Source organism: Chelonia mydas, chromosome 3 (assembly GCF_015237465.2).
Source record: "Chelonia mydas isolate rCheMyd1 chromosome 3, rCheMyd1.pri.v2, whole genome shotgun sequence".
NCBI lineage: Eukaryota > Metazoa > Chordata > Testudines > Cheloniidae > Chelonia > Chelonia mydas.
The window spans coordinates 198,675,608-198,691,123 of record NC_057851.1 but is presented as its reverse complement, the minus strand read 5'-3'; the positions used below and the strand labels follow the sequence as shown (position 1 = coordinate 198,691,123).

Below are 15,516 nucleotides of genomic sequence, written 5' to 3'. Positions count from 1 at the left end.
TCAAACTTTTTTATCGGGATAAATTAGTAATTTGATAGATGAAGATAAGAAAGTCAAATAGGAATACAAATGTGGTGCTCAGATCAAAATAGCAATACTGTCACACTTTCTCCTAGATCATTTAATGCAGCCTTGCATATGAATTTTGATGTCTCATATACTGGTACATATAATTAAAAAGCATGTAGCGTCTGCTACTGCATATGTGTGTGCAAAGCTGAGTTTGCAAGAAGCTTGCTTCTGCAGCTATGATCAAAGTAAATACATAATTTCTATGTAGACAACAGTAAATGTCATTATTGGATGTTTTCTCTTAGCCCCTGGTATGTATTTGCCATCTTTTTTTAAAAAAAGATTTCAGAGGAAAAAGTATCTGTATGCAGTGAAGATGCTTTCTATATTGAAAAAGAGGTGAAGGTGGTTTGACGCTAAAGAACAGTTAGGTATCCTTTATGGAATACTGTGTTATGCTGCCCTCTTCTGGCATTATGATAAACTAATTCAGCATTCCTTCAAAATACTTAAAACTTCACTGTATGTTACGGAAATAAAGAACATCACAACAGAAATTTGCTTTGCCTTTTATTTAATATACATATGGATTATGTATTTGAAACAGAGAATAGATTTTTGGTCTTTTTTTTCTTTTAAAGAAGGGGAAGTGAGAATCTCTTCTGGTCACCGTGTAAATTAATTCTCATGCTTCTCTTGAACCCTCCCTTGAAGATGTATATTGAAACATTCTTCCCTCTAGCTGATGAGGGCTGAGGATTTCTTAATACTGTCCTACTGTTTTTTACCCCAGGAATGGTTAACTTTAAAGTAGCACTTTTGGCGGACCATGCTTTTTTTTTTTTTTTTTTTTTTTTTTTAAACAGGCTACATATTGCATAACTCAAAAATATTTCCTACAATACAGCATGTTAACATACAATTAACCAGGTATTAACAGTGTAAAACTGAAGTATTCTTAAATATAAAAGTCCCTTATAGCCCAGCCTTTAAATAAATAAATAAATACCAATTAAATGAATCTAAAACCTTTTTTTCCCCGTGTGCAGAAGAGCAGGGGATTAATAAATGAAAATAAGAAAACAATTCTGTCTTTAATTTTTTTTTCTCTACCTCTCCCAGTTTCTGCTGCTCCAAGGGCACAGGCTCCACCATGTGGCCACAAACAAATTGGTTGTGGGAGCCAATGGTACAGCAGTAATCAAAGCTGGGTGCTATGGGGCAGAGTCCACCTCCTACGTGCGTGATGGAGAAGTGGTTGGGCTAGTGAATGGCATTGCGACATGGTGCATGGGCTTCTGCTTCCAGGCTCCCCTTCATTTCCCATCAGCACAGGCTCCAGCTTCATCCCATGCTACCCAGCTCTAGTTACTTCCTTCCGACTGGCAGGGGTGTGCTCTGTCCCCACCTACTGTGTGGAACGGTGGCTGGGGTCAGCTCCCAAACCGGCACCGAATGGGAAGGCAGTAGCTGGAACTTGGTGGGGTGGAGTCAGAGCCTGTGTTGATGGAGAAGTGGAGTGAAGCAGAATGGTATGAGTAGGCAGCAGTTTTACTAAAAGACTGTGCCCCTCAACAACCCGGCTCAATCTTTAAAAAAAAAAAATAAAAAATCTTTTTCTGGGGCTGCGACCCCGCCGATGGGTGGGCCAAATAAATGGTTTGGTGGTCTGGATGCAGACCCCGGACTGCCAGTTGACCATGCTCGTTCTAGCCTCTTAATGCTTCACCACATGTTGGTCAGAGGGAATCATATTGACAGATATCCAGGTTCCAAGCAAGATGTCACTGCAGTGCTCACCATTCGGGTAGCTCAGGTGGAAAAAGATTGACTGGATTCATTATATCCGCTCATTTCAGACTATATTTATGAAAAGTAGGTAACTATTCCATAGTTACAAGTAAGTCTCTTATAAAACAGACTTTGGCCTGCATCATAATATGGGGGGTGGGGGTGGGGAATGGCACATCTGTTGCCAAGATAAAATGTTTCTACCCTGTTAGGAGTTAATCACACAAGGTGTGCAATGTTATAAAACATTACAAAATAAATGTTCGTTAGAGTCCAAAAAATCTTCTAACTTTGTTATTACATAGCATGAATACAAAGCGAAAGATAGATAAATTCAGTAATCTGAAGTTTTAACCACTATCGAATGCAGAGAATCAAAGTTTTAGTTGGTTAAACTCTAATTTTAAAGATTACTAAATGTTGAAGTAGGAATTTGATATTGGCATAACAGACTACAGTGATCTTTATGAGGTTCCTCAAGATCTCCTGTTATCCAGTGTCTTTTTGCCAAACAAGGGACATTTCCTTAGATAAATGTTATGGTAGAGTTTAGGTTGAAAGTATATAACTAGGGCTGTCAAGCTATTAAAAAAATTAATCACGCAATTAAAAAAATTAATCTCACTGTTAAACAATACCATTTATTTAAATATTTTTGGATGTTTTCTACATTTTCAAATATACTGATTTCAGTTACAACACAGAATACAAAGTGTACAGTGCTCACTTATTTATTTTCATTACAAGTATTTGTACTGTAAAAAACCAAAATAAATCATATTTTTCAATTCACCTAATATGACTCTTTATCATGAAAGTTGAACTTACAAATGTATAATTATGTACAAAAAAACAAGTTTTACATTGTTTTGTTTTTAAGTTCAGTCATTTAACAAAAAAAAATCTACATTTGTAAGTTGCATTTTCACGACAAAGAGATTGCACTACAGTACTCGTATGAGGTCAACTGAAAGATACTATTTCTTTTGTTTATCATTTTAGAGTGCAAATATTTGTAAGCAAAAATAATATACACTTTGATTTCAGTTACAACACAGAATACAACGTATATGAAAATGTAGAAAAGCATCCAAAATATTTATTTAATAGATTTCAATTGGTAATCTATTATTTAACAGTGCAATTAAAACTGCAATTAATCGCAATTCATTTTTTTGAGTTAATCGCGTGAGTTAACTGCAATTAATCGACAGCCCTATATATAACATCTGTTGATGGTCCTCTGGTCCCATTTGAGCCTTACACTTATTCGGGGGAATTTCACCCTCTGAAGTCTTAGTAGGATTGTCAGGTCCCGTGACCATACTTAGAAATGTTGTGAAGGGCTGACAAACCTATTTAGAGATGTTAGGAGCTGATGAGTCTCACAAATTTAGGAGGCTGCAAGCTTAACCTCCCAAGGCTCTTGAATGGTGGACCTTACAGAGAGGCTCCCAGCTGCAGACCATAAAAAGTATGCAAAAATATGTTCTTCTGTGACCTCAGAAAGTTTAGTAGGAAGCAACAGAATGCCACTTGTTCTTCCCATCTTCCAGGTTATGCCCTTGGTGGCACCCTTTTAACAGCATTTGCCTTAACTGGGATTTTACATGTGACACTGATAACATAATCTGAAATCAGTGGGGTTTTACAGGTTGTGTATCTAAGGGCATAATTTAGTTTACAGAACTTCTGTCACTGATAATATTGAGCAAGATGGGAAAAGAACCCAGGTTGAGTTTGCAGAGAGACAGTGAAGAAAAATATTCTTTTACTTGCAGTCTGAGCACATGCAATATGGAAGTCAGCTAAGCTCAATGATTATGGAACCTCACAAATGTATTTTTAGGTTGATTTTTATATAGCTTAGTGATAATCATAGCTCTTGATAGTAGTGATTTAAAAGTAGATTTTAAACTGTTTTCTTTTGGTCTGTGTAATATGCAATATTCTGTGATAGGTAAATTGAGTTAAATTTGCATTTTAGGCTTTTTTGTTGCCATCCTCTGATATATCTGCAACACGGAAAGTGGTTAAGGTATATAAAAAGTGGATATTGCAAGACAAGCCTGTGTTCATGGAAGAACCAGATAAACAAGAAAATATTCAAGATAATGTGTCCAACTTGGAACATACAGAGACAGATTGCAAACATGTATGGTACCAATCATTACTTACTGTGTACAAGCTGAATGATGGATGTTATTCTTATTTGTCTTCAATTCTTTTTCATAAAATTGTTTTTTAATGATAGATATTTGCTTATGCACCTTTTTATTTCTTTAGGTCCAGATTTTGAAATGTGCTGAGCACCCAGCTGCTCTCAACCATGGGTGATTCTGGGTGCTGAGCTGTTTTGAAAATCTGATCTTTAACCTTTCTTTTAACTCTCTATGTAAATACCATTTTGGATGGACTTAGCGGAACTTAGTGTTACATTCTGCAATGTTGAATTGTTCAGTCTACTGATTTAATATTCCCCGTTTGCATGAATGTGTGTTTCCTTTTGACAGAAATATTTTAGCATGAGTATACGATAACACAATTAAAATTACAAATATTTGATTATCTAAATCCATCATAAAATCTTGATAAGAGCCCAGCTATATTTGCAGATATTCCATCAGTTCTATGATCTGGACCAAAACCCTGGATCCAGACACCCTGACCTTTGGGAAGTTCAGATTCAGATCTGAACTTTGTGGCTTGGGTGCTCATATCTTAATATATTGAACCAGATGTATCTGCCCTATTCTGAGTTGTGAAGGGTATTTCTGCACTTTGGGGAACAAGAGTTAGAATATAAAAAAACTTACAGTACCAGTCTTTGCTCAGGCTGTTTTACAGAGAGCTTAAAATTCAACTAATATATATATTTTTTTATTTATTAAAAAAAATTTAAAGGGAAATTTTACAGCTATGAATGGGTTATGAAAAGCATTATTAAATATTTTTAAGGTAATGTGGACTGCCCTTATACCCTATAGAAATTAGGTATCTGAATAAGAGTAACTATTAATTAATGGTTATGCAAATGAGCACAGAACCTATGACTGTTCAAAAATATTATTTTTTAGCTTTTATATGATCTATATAGGAAAGCATCTTTTATAATCCTGTATTACTAAATTACTTGTGTTTTTGAAAGCTTGCCTCTGGTCATTCTGGACATAAAAGATCTTCCAGTTGGGGAAGAACTTACTCCTTCTCTAATGCTGTTAGCAGAGGATGTGTACTAGAAGACGAAGACAAGAACGTTAAGGCTGGTGCTCAGGCTGCATTACAGGTATGGTATATAGAGAAAACATTAGGTTATCAATTTAAAAATAAATTTGTAATTATTCCATTAAATTGTTTGAGAAGTCAGCAGAAGGGACATTTTTACAAAGATGACAAATTAATATAAGGTTTCCAATTGCTGTACTAAAGGCTGCAAAGCAGTTTCCATTCTAAGCCAATTTTCACATGCTTATAACTTTCTGAAATATTCACTTAATCTTTGCTCAAAGATGAATGTTTCTGGGGTAAGTTTAAGTAAAATTCATGAAGTCAACTGGCCATTTATAGGGTAAAAAAACTTACTCATTTGCATGTTCAGTCTTGTTGGCACTAATAGCAATGAGGATGGAGTCAACTGCTAAGCTCTAGCAAGTCTCTACTGAACATGTGCAAATGGCAATTTTTCAAAGGCCTATAACTTGGCCAAATTTGAGGAATTTTCACAAACATGGCAAAAGACTGATCCCTGACACAAAGGCTCCTCCCTACCAAATTTCAAGTCCCTGCTCCAAAGCAGGGGGGTGTTAGAGTATTTCAAATAAAAGGTTGCCAAAATCTTTTAACGTGGGCAAAATAATATAATTTTTACTAGCCTCATTCTCAAAATGGCTGAATTATTTTTGGCTGAAAATTTCCAGAACTATTCAGCCTGGCGAATACATCTGGCCTGAAAAATTTCAGCCCAGCTGGTTAGAGGATGGGTTTTTTTCTTTTGTTCTTGTTGTTTTTTCTTTTTTAACGAAGTCATTAACAATTGAAAACAGATTTATAATGGGAAGTGCCAGGCAACCTTAATAGTAGGTGGTGCTCTCAGACCTGCCTACAATATTGGAATTCTGAGTTGAGAGATTATATTGGAGGGTTCTGGTGATAAAATAAACAAAAAAAGTGAAATTTAAAGTGTGAGCTTATTCTGAAAAGTGACAAAATATGCTTTTGTGTAGATCCATATTTGTTGTTGCTACTGTAAGTACAAAAGAAGCCTAGTTTCTTTTTTGTCAAGTTGACTTTTTCAGTTCGCTTTTGATGTTTCCTTAAATGTTGTTTAATAATTAAACCAGAGATTATATAGAATCGCTTTATAGTTCTGAACCATGTGCAGAAGTAAAAATGAGTCATACTGTTAATATTAAGAAATTGAAATATGGCGTGTGTAAAACTTTTGCTTCTCCCAAAAATCCCTCCCTTCAGAAAGTGTTGTTTTTATATTGGTCTCCCACTATATTCCAAACAGCGGGACTCTCCATCCTAGTGGATAGGAAACATATATAATTACTGATTATTCAGAGGACATGAACAGTAGAATCCCTGGTGATTTTAAGGATATTATGTAGTCTTTAGCATGATAAGCAGCATAGAACATAACTTTCATATATGCCAAGTAGTTGAGAGAAAATTTTATTACTTTCTCTCTACAGCCTGAATTGTTTGGGGGCATGCAACTGCACTGTGCTCACTTCCGCTGATCTGAGTCTCTTCCTTTTCGGTCTGCATATATGACCAGATAACTGAAGTGACACAGCTGTCATTAGGTTGCAATGTTCAGTCACTTGTACATCTTAGGGATCATACGGGTAGGATCAGCAGAAGCAGTAGCTATGAACTGAGCACCTTGTAATACCCATAGAAAGGAAGTAACTGTTGGTCAAAATATGAACTTTTTTTCTTATCTCTTTGCAGAAATATTTGATAGGGAAAGCATAAAATTCAGTCAGGCACATTAATTTTACTAGTATATATAAGTCAAGATGATCAGCCAAGAAACAAATATGGCAGAGGAAGGTCACAGAGCTAGCTATCTAGAATTTAAAGACAAATCTACTTGCAATATCAACAATCAGGAGGTGACATTCTGAGCATGACAGCAGACTAACTGAGCAGGTAAAATGCACTCCAGTAATAAAGCCCCTCAACAGAGAGTTTGTTCTTAGGTGTTGCAAAAATCTAAGGGATGCCAAAGAGACTGTGTCATATATGAATAATGCAATTTACCCCAGTTTTTAATCCAAACTAAAGCTTTGTAACCCATGGAGTTATATTTTGTTTTTCAAGGGGAAACATAATTTGGTTTATGCAGTTTCTTCATCACCTCCTTTCTTTTGAACTCCATTAAAAAAATGGCTAACTGTACAGTAAACCTAATTACTCTGGAGTAGCCTTTGGGACTTTCTGGGGTCCCATTCTGTGTACCTAGCAATAAATGACCTGCTTAAGTAGTCTATGATGAAAGACCTTTTCTGCTAATATGCAGTCATTCCAGTTTCAAAATTCTGTCTTTGAGGGCTGTGTTTTGAGAAAATGATCCTAGTTAACGGCCCTCCAAGTTAAATTAAGGTCAGTGGGAGTCCTTTCATTAATCTTACAGATGTTGGATTGGACCCTAAAAGAGAACTCTCAGTTAAAGTGGTCAGAATGCATTTACATGCCAGAAAGCACTGTGTACCTTCTCTTCCTGTGGAAAAAATGGAGTTCTGATTAATGTAAACAATAATTCTAGATATTTTTTTTTTTAAGGAGAGCTTGGATAAAGATCCTTTTGTTTGTGCTCTCAGATGTCAGAAAGCAATTGTTAGAGGAGTTGAGCATTTTCATGGATTACCTTGTGAACAATTGGACTTCTCTCTTTTTAAAAAAAATCATATTAACTGTGTGTTCCTATCTTGCAGAACCAGACACCAGTTCTAGAGACATTAGAACACTAGACAGACAGACACTATTTTTATACTTGTGGAGTTGGGAATTACTCAGAAATCCGTACATTTTGCCAGTGCTGAATGTAAATGATCAAAAATATCAGTGGCCATTCTTTAAATATGTACAGCTAGAAAATAGGTTGGGAGGGGAAGAATACCCCCATGTGGTAGAATGGAAAAGACAAGCATCTAAAAGATCAAGAATATGTTATATTTTTACTATAATAGTGAATATAACATGACTCTCTTCTTTTAAATGGTATGGGAGAAGAAAATAGTGTGTTAGATAATATAACATATCCTTCTTTAAGGAAAGATAAGGGTTTGGTTAGAAGAGGAAAACATGTTTGTTTTGAAACTTACCGTTGGTCTTGTTTGATACTGTGTAAACTTATTTTTTCCTAATTAAAATGCTTTGTTTTCAAGGTGTTTTTGACAAACTCTGCAAATGTTTTTTTATTGGAACCATGTGCTGAAGTCCCTGCTCTCCTGAAGGAGCAAGTTGATGCTTGCAAAGCAGTTTTGAGTATTTTTAGGCACATGATAATGGAACTTTCAATGAATAAAAAGACATGGTAAGTTTTAAATGTATCTTAAAGGTTGAATAAATTAATTAATAGTATTACTGCTTCTAGAATTTTAAGACAGAATAATTGAAAAAAGATGAGGGAATTTCCATAACATTTTAGTTTTTTTAATGTTTCCTTGTGTGCCTTTGTAAAAACTATGATAAGATTGTACTTATTTTGTAAGACAGTTCATGATTCCACTGCGGGGGAAATTCCTAAAATACTGAATGTAAGAGATTTTTGTTTAAAGTTTTTGCTTATGTAACCTTCTGTTTTACTGTTCTTAGCTCAAACTTGATTCTTATTCAAACTACATTTTCAACTTTTAAAAATACAGTTTATTCAAATCTTGAAATGCTTAATATAGATAAGTGTTCTTAAATCAGTTTTTAACTTCTTACTATACACATTCTGTGGCTAGCTAGGGCTGCCAGATGCTTTATAATCACTAAATACATGCAAATGTGTGCATGTTTGCATGGGTTTGCACACACACACGTACACCTAACTATACATTTAATCAATCAGTGGAATTTAAAATAAACAAATGTTTGTCTTTCTAATGCTAATTGAACTAATTTTGTTTGTCAATATATGTAAAACATTACACACACAAAATTGGTAAAAGAACTTTACTAGAGGATCGTACACTTGGTTGCTTCTCCAGGCCAAGTGCATCCTTCCATTTCCCCTCCCCTCCAAAAGCTCCTGGTATGCCACCACCCTCCCATCTCACTCTATTTCTGGAACACGTAGCAACCGCTCCCTCATGTCAGGGTCTCAGTATGCCCCACATTACCCCCTCACCACATGTAATGGTCTGTATGTATCTGACTTCCCCGTCTCCTTGAGCAGATCCTCAAGGAATCAATTCTGAAGCACTTAGAGGAGAGGAAAGTGATCAGGAACAGTCAGCATGGATTCACCAAGAGCAAGTCGTGCCTGACTAATCTAATTGCCTTCTATGACAAGATAACTGGCTCTGTGGATGAGGGGAAAGCGGTGGACGTGTTGTTCCTTGACTTTAGCAAAGCTTTTGACACGGTCTCCCACAGTATTCTTTCCAGCAAGTTAAAAAAGTATGGGCTGGATGAATGGACTATAAGGTGGATAGAAAGTTGGCTAGATTGTCGGGCTCAACGGGTAGTGATCAATGGCTCCATGTCTAGTTGGCAGCCGGTATCAAGTGGAGTGCCCCAAGGATCGGTCCTGGGGCCGGTTTTGTTCAATATCTTCATAAATGATCTGGAGGATGGTGTGGATTGCACCCTCAGCAAGTTTGCAAATGACACTAAACTGGGAGGAGAGGTAGGTACGCTGGAGGGCAGGGATAGGATACAGAGGGACCTAGACAAATTGGAGGATTGGGCCAAAAGAAATCTGATGAGGTTCAACAAGGACAAGTGCAGAGTCCTGCACTCAGGACGGAAGAATCCCATGCACCGCTACAGACTAGGGACCGAATGGCTCGGCAGCAGTTCTGCAGAAAAGGACCTAGGGGTGACAGTGGACGAGAAGCTGGATATGAGTCAGCAGTGTGCCCTTGTTGACAAGAAGGCCAGTGGCATTTTGGGATGTATATGTAGGGGCATTGCCAGCAGATGGAGGGACATGATCATTCCCCTCTATTCGACATTGGTGAGGCCTCATCTGGAGTACTGTGTCCAGTTTTGGGCCCCGCACTACGAGAAGGATGTGGAAAAATTGGAAAGCATCCAGCGGAGGGCAACAAAAATGATTAGGGGACTGGAACACATGATTTATGAGGAGAGGCTGAGGGACCTGGGATTGTTTAGTCTGCAGAAGAGAAGAATGAGGGGGGATTTGATAGCTGCTTTCAACTACCTGAAAGGGGGTTCCAAAGAGGATGGATCTAGACTGTTCTCAGTGGTAGCTGATGACAGAACAAGGAGTAATGGTCTCAAGTTGCAGTGGGGGAGGTTTAGGTTGGATATTAGGAAAAACTTTTTCACTAGGAGGGTGGTGAAACACTGGAATGGTTTACCTAGGGAGGTGGTGGAATCTCCTTCCTTAGAAGTTTTTAAGGTCAGGCTTGTCAAAGCCCTGGCTGGGATGATTTAGATGGGGATTGGTCCTGCTTTGAGCAGGGGGTTGGACTAGATGACCTCCTGAAATCCCTTCCAACCCTGATATTCTATGATTCTGTGATCTCCCAGTTCACAACATATGAGGGGCTTTTTGCCCCCCACGCTAGGGACTCTGCCCCCTTTTCCCCCTCGGTGTGTACTACCATTCTGTCACCTCACTCTCATTCTTATTTCTTTTCTTTACAGTGTGGGAGAGAAATCTTTCAGGGTTTAAATCTGTATTGTGAAGATGGGTAGAGCTAAAATAGGGGGGTGCTGGAATGTGTTAATGGCTGTCATCAACTGGTTCTTTGATCTGTAGACATGCATAAAGGTGGTTGAAGCTGCTGGCTCTGCTAACCAGATGACAGGGGCTCCATGTGTGCTGTGTCCCCATTTCCCCCTTTTGGCTTTTCCGATTTTCATCAGATCAATAGCCATTGATACCTAGAACATTCCCTTAAATTTTGGAATTGATTGGACTCTGCATTCAAAAGTTATCGCATTACAGGCAGACAGGTAGGAATGCCATTGAGTTGAGTGTAAGACCTTGTTTCACTCAGCCAATTGCGAAATCAAGCACTCAAAAGTCAGGAAATGCCAGTATTAATGTGCAACCTTAATTCCGCCCCTTCATGTGTGTGCTTTTTCATGATACAGTCTTACCAGATTCTTTGTCCCCCAATCTACTCCCGTCCTTCCCCCAGTTCAGTTTTTGTCCCTCAACATTTGACTCAGATTTCTACCTCCTCCACGTTGCCTGAATGCCAGCGGGGGTCACTGAGAAAGAGGGCTCTGCTCCCGGGTCTGGTCTCCGGCCCAGACTGCATGTGCAGTCTGGTCAGCACTAAGAGCTGTGAGAGGATGGAAAGTGCTCAGTCACTTCGTGGGGATGGTGCATCTTCAGAGATTTTGGCTGCAAACTTCTAACAAGTCTCCTGAGTATGTGGAAACTGATTGATTGATTAAACTTGGACATATTAGGGCAGATTTTCATAGTAATTTCATACTTTCTTGCCCTTGACTTTGGGGACCAGGCTTTTACTTCCACTCCTGACTTGGCGTCCTCTAAAACGAAAGGTTTTTTTTTTTCCCCCCCTCTCTGCAAAGTGCTCCAAAAGTGATTATCTTCAACATAAGTCTCCACAGACAGTTAAAGTTGTCTTAAAGGTGACTTACAAAGTGTTTTGAGTATTATCACTTTTTCAGTTTGTGAGACTTTATCAGTGAATTAAGAGTGGTTTTCATATCTGGAAACTGAACAAGTAAGATTAATAAAACTTGTAATTGAAATGTGAGGTTTTATTTTGGTACCAGGGAACAGATGTTACAAATACTCCTGCGAATAACAGAAGGTGTCATGCAGAAGCCAAAGGATAACCAAGTAAAGGACATGTTTGCTCAAAGCTTGGCAGGATTACTTTTCAGGGTAAGTGCCTTTCTTTTTGATAAGAAAATGTAAAACTGAAACTGAGTGCTATTTTTGTTCTTTTTAAAAGTGTTTTTGAAAGAATGGAAAGCAAATTTCAATGACAGTTTATTTCATATAAGAAGTGGGTTTTTTATGATATAATTTTATGCCATTCAAAAAGGTATGGTTTTATTTAAATATTGCACTGTATTACAAAAAATACTATCTGTAACCCATAAAATATTGACTCTTGTTAATAGTACAGTTTAGGGTATCGGGTACTCTATATTTTGTAGATTATAGCCACTAGAGGAAGACTTGAGCAGGTCTGTCAGTCTGTCAAGTATACTTGTATATTTTAATAGGCAGACAGACCTGCAAATGTTATGGGATCTGCTTTTGTTACTATTGCTAGGTACAGGATGTACTAAAAATTTGCATTTCCCTTATGTTCACTGATCCCTTATTTACATGTGCTGGGTAGGTTTTCTGTTGTTTAGTCATCATGGTAGTTTATTGCTTTCTGTTCATTTTGCCCCCTTGTGGTCATGCAATATTTATTTTCATATAAACTTAAGTTGGATGCTTTAATAAAATAGCATATAGTCATTTTAGCGTTTGTTGCTTCAGGCTGTATAGATGAAACAGATTTTTAAAGATTTTTTTTTTCCTGTCATAGAATAGAATATCAGGATTGAAAGGGACTTCAGGAGGTCATCTAGTACAACCCCCTGCTCAAAGCAGGACCAATCCCCAATTTTTGCCCCGATCCCTAAATGGCCCCCTCAAGGATTGAATTCACAACCGTGGGTTTAGCAGGCCAATGGTCAAACCACTGAGCTATCCCTCCCTGTCCTTTGTGACATCATTGTAGGACAGAGTTAATTTTGTTTGGGTGCCTTACCTGTGTATCTTTATAAACTGTTGGGTATTACATGTCAGAAGCTATTCGAGATTAGTCTGTCACCTCAATGTGAATAGGACAACTTTTATCTTATGTGTAAATTGGTCTATGTGGACTCCTAAATTGATGGATATATGATGTATTTTCTCATTGTAGATAGCCTGTTTCTAATAATTTCAGATTTAGAGAATTCTCTGGTATCAGTCATATTATTTAAAATGTTTAGACACCAAATTGGTCTATGTATATTCCTGGATTTACAAGTGAATTGAGTGACCTATTCCTTACTAAAATGATGTTGAAATTCCCCCATCAAAGTAGTAATTTTAATTTCCTTTATTAAAATAATCTTATAGGAGATTGAGAATAACATTCCCCCTACCAATCACGGTTATTTTCTTTTTTGTAATAAATTTTCTTATGGCTTATGAAAGTAGTCAGAAATAAAATAAAAAAACAAAGGTAATTTAAATAGCACATTGTGGCACAACATGGTGTGTACCAGCATCAACAAAGTTTCAGGATACTGTGATTCTTTTAATTTCATAACATCATTCAAGTTACATCCACTAAGCCAAATCAAGTATTTTTCTAGAAAAGAATACAAGCAGAAGGGAAGGAAAACTAAGTCATAAAATTTAATGCATCTATACTCAGAAATCAATCGAAAAAAGAAAATGAGGCGTTGGAAAGGAATTTTTTTCTGTGATTTTTTTTTTTCAAAAATCATAACAACACACATAAAATAAATTAGTTTTCTTGTTTTTGATGACATAAAAACATTGCTCAAGACAAAATATAAAAACAAATGTAACCTTTTATCTTTTTTAATCAGCATCCTCAGCTTTGAAAAGTTGGATCTCTAGCACCACCTTCTGGCTATTATATGTTTATTTTCTGCATAGGCTGTGCTTTTCCATTAGAATTTTGTTTCAAACTGTACTTTCCACAAACTGGTTAAATTAATATCTGCAGTAAAGCAAGGGTTGCTAATTATTAACTGATGTCACAGTAGAGCCACATCTGAAAAATAGTACAGTTGTATGAACGTGAGTTTTTCATATAACTGCATTTAATTTCTAATGTAAATGTAATTTATAGCAATTTTTTAAAATGACTGTATTTTTAAAAAAAGTTCCATGTTGGAGTTAAAGGTTGCTGGGGCCATACTAGCTTCTGCAGCCTTTAATTTTTTATGTTGTATTTAGATTTCTTAAATGGAATACAGGTTCCAGAGTAGCAGCCGTGTTAGTCTGTATTCGCAAAAAGAAAAGGAGTACTTGTGGCACCTTAGAGACTAACCAATTTATTTGAGCATAAGCTTTCGTGAGCTACAGCTCACTTCATCGGATGCATTCAGTGGAAAATACAGTGGGGAGATTTATATACATAGAGAACATGAAACAATGGGTGTTACCATACACACTGTAACCAGAGTGATCACTTAAGGTGAGCTATTACCAGCAGGAGAGCGGGGGTGTGGGGGTGTTCTGGGCCAAGGTGTTCGAAGCACCGCAGGCCGGCAGAGGTACTCTGGAAAAGGAGACCCACACGCAGCTAAGCAGCGAGTTATTGGCTTTTTTGAAGGTTAGTGACACACCTGCAACGGGGACTCCAAGCGTTGCTGTCATGGAGGCAGAGAACCCAGCACACCAGTGCTTTGCCTGGGACGGAGTCCAACGCAAGGGTAAACAGCGAGCCATAATAAGCATTACACAGAAACAGCTTATGAATATATAATTAGGTACTTTCCTAAAGGGGCTTTCTGCTACCTGGCAAAGGGCCATGCAGGGCAGATGGAACCGGCCTAAAGCTGGTTACAGCTGGTTTCCCATGTCCTACAGTGACCGGGCGGCCTCGAGAAAGCAGAAGTTCCCAAGCTAGGCCGTAACAAAGTCTTCCACAGTCCCTTACAGGGGGGAACCTTTTGTAGTGATAATCAAGGTGGGCCATCTCCAGCAGTTGACAAGAACGTCTGAGGAACAGTAGGGGGTGGGGATAAACATGGGAAAATAGTTTTACTTTGTGTAATGACCCATCCACTCCCAGTCTCTATTCAAGCCTAAGTTAATTATATCCAGTTTGCAAATTAATTCCAATTCAGCGGTCTCTCGTTGGAGTCTGTTTTTGAAGTTTTTTTGTTGAAGAATTGTCACTTTTAGGTCTCTAATCGAGTGACCAGAGAGATTGACCCTCACTCTCACGGATCTTGGGAGACAGGCCAGTCCTTGCTTACAGAAAGCCCCCCACCCTGAAGCAAATACTCACCAGCAACCGCACAACAGAACCACTAACCCAGGAACCTATCCTTGCAACAAAGCCCGTTGCCAACTGTGTCCTCATATCTGTTCAGGGGACGCCATCATAGGGCCTAATCACATCAGTCACACTATCAGAGGCTTGTTCATCTGCACATCTATCAATGTGATATATGCCATCATGTGCCAGCAATGCCCCGCTGCCATGTACATTGGTCAAACTGGACAGTCTCTATGTAAAAGAATAAATGGACACAAATCAGACATCAAGAATTATAACATTCATAAACCAATCGGAGAACACTTCAATTTCTCTGGTCACTCGATTACAGACCTAAAAGTGGCAATTCTTGAACAAAAAGACTTCAAAAACAGACTCCAACGAGGGACTGCTGAATTGGAATTAACTTGCAAACTGGATACAATTAACTTAGGCTTGAATAGAGACTGGGAGTGGATGGGGCATTACACAAAGTAAAACTATTTCCCCATGTTTATCCCCTCTTCCCCCG

General features: G+C 37.8%; 1 protein-coding gene across 6 annotated transcripts in view; it reads left to right on the top strand.

Annotated features, from left to right (window-relative positions):
- RALGAPA2 (Ral GTPase activating protein catalytic subunit alpha 2) overlaps positions 1 to 15,516 on the top strand; it is a 302,141-nt gene that overhangs the window by 60,894 nt on the left and 225,731 nt on the right. For all 6 annotated transcript variants that reach the window (XM_043544131.1, XM_043544129.1, XM_037896234.2 and 3 more), the window contains exons 11-14: positions 3,791 to 3,958; positions 4,952 to 5,089; positions 8,202 to 8,350; positions 11,749 to 11,860. In XM_043544131.1, coding sequence (XP_043400066.1) covers positions 3,791 to 3,958; positions 4,952 to 5,089; positions 8,202 to 8,350; positions 11,749 to 11,860 — 567 coding nt within the window. The remainder of the gene's footprint in view (positions 1 to 3,790; positions 3,959 to 4,951; positions 5,090 to 8,201; positions 8,351 to 11,748; positions 11,861 to 15,516) is intronic.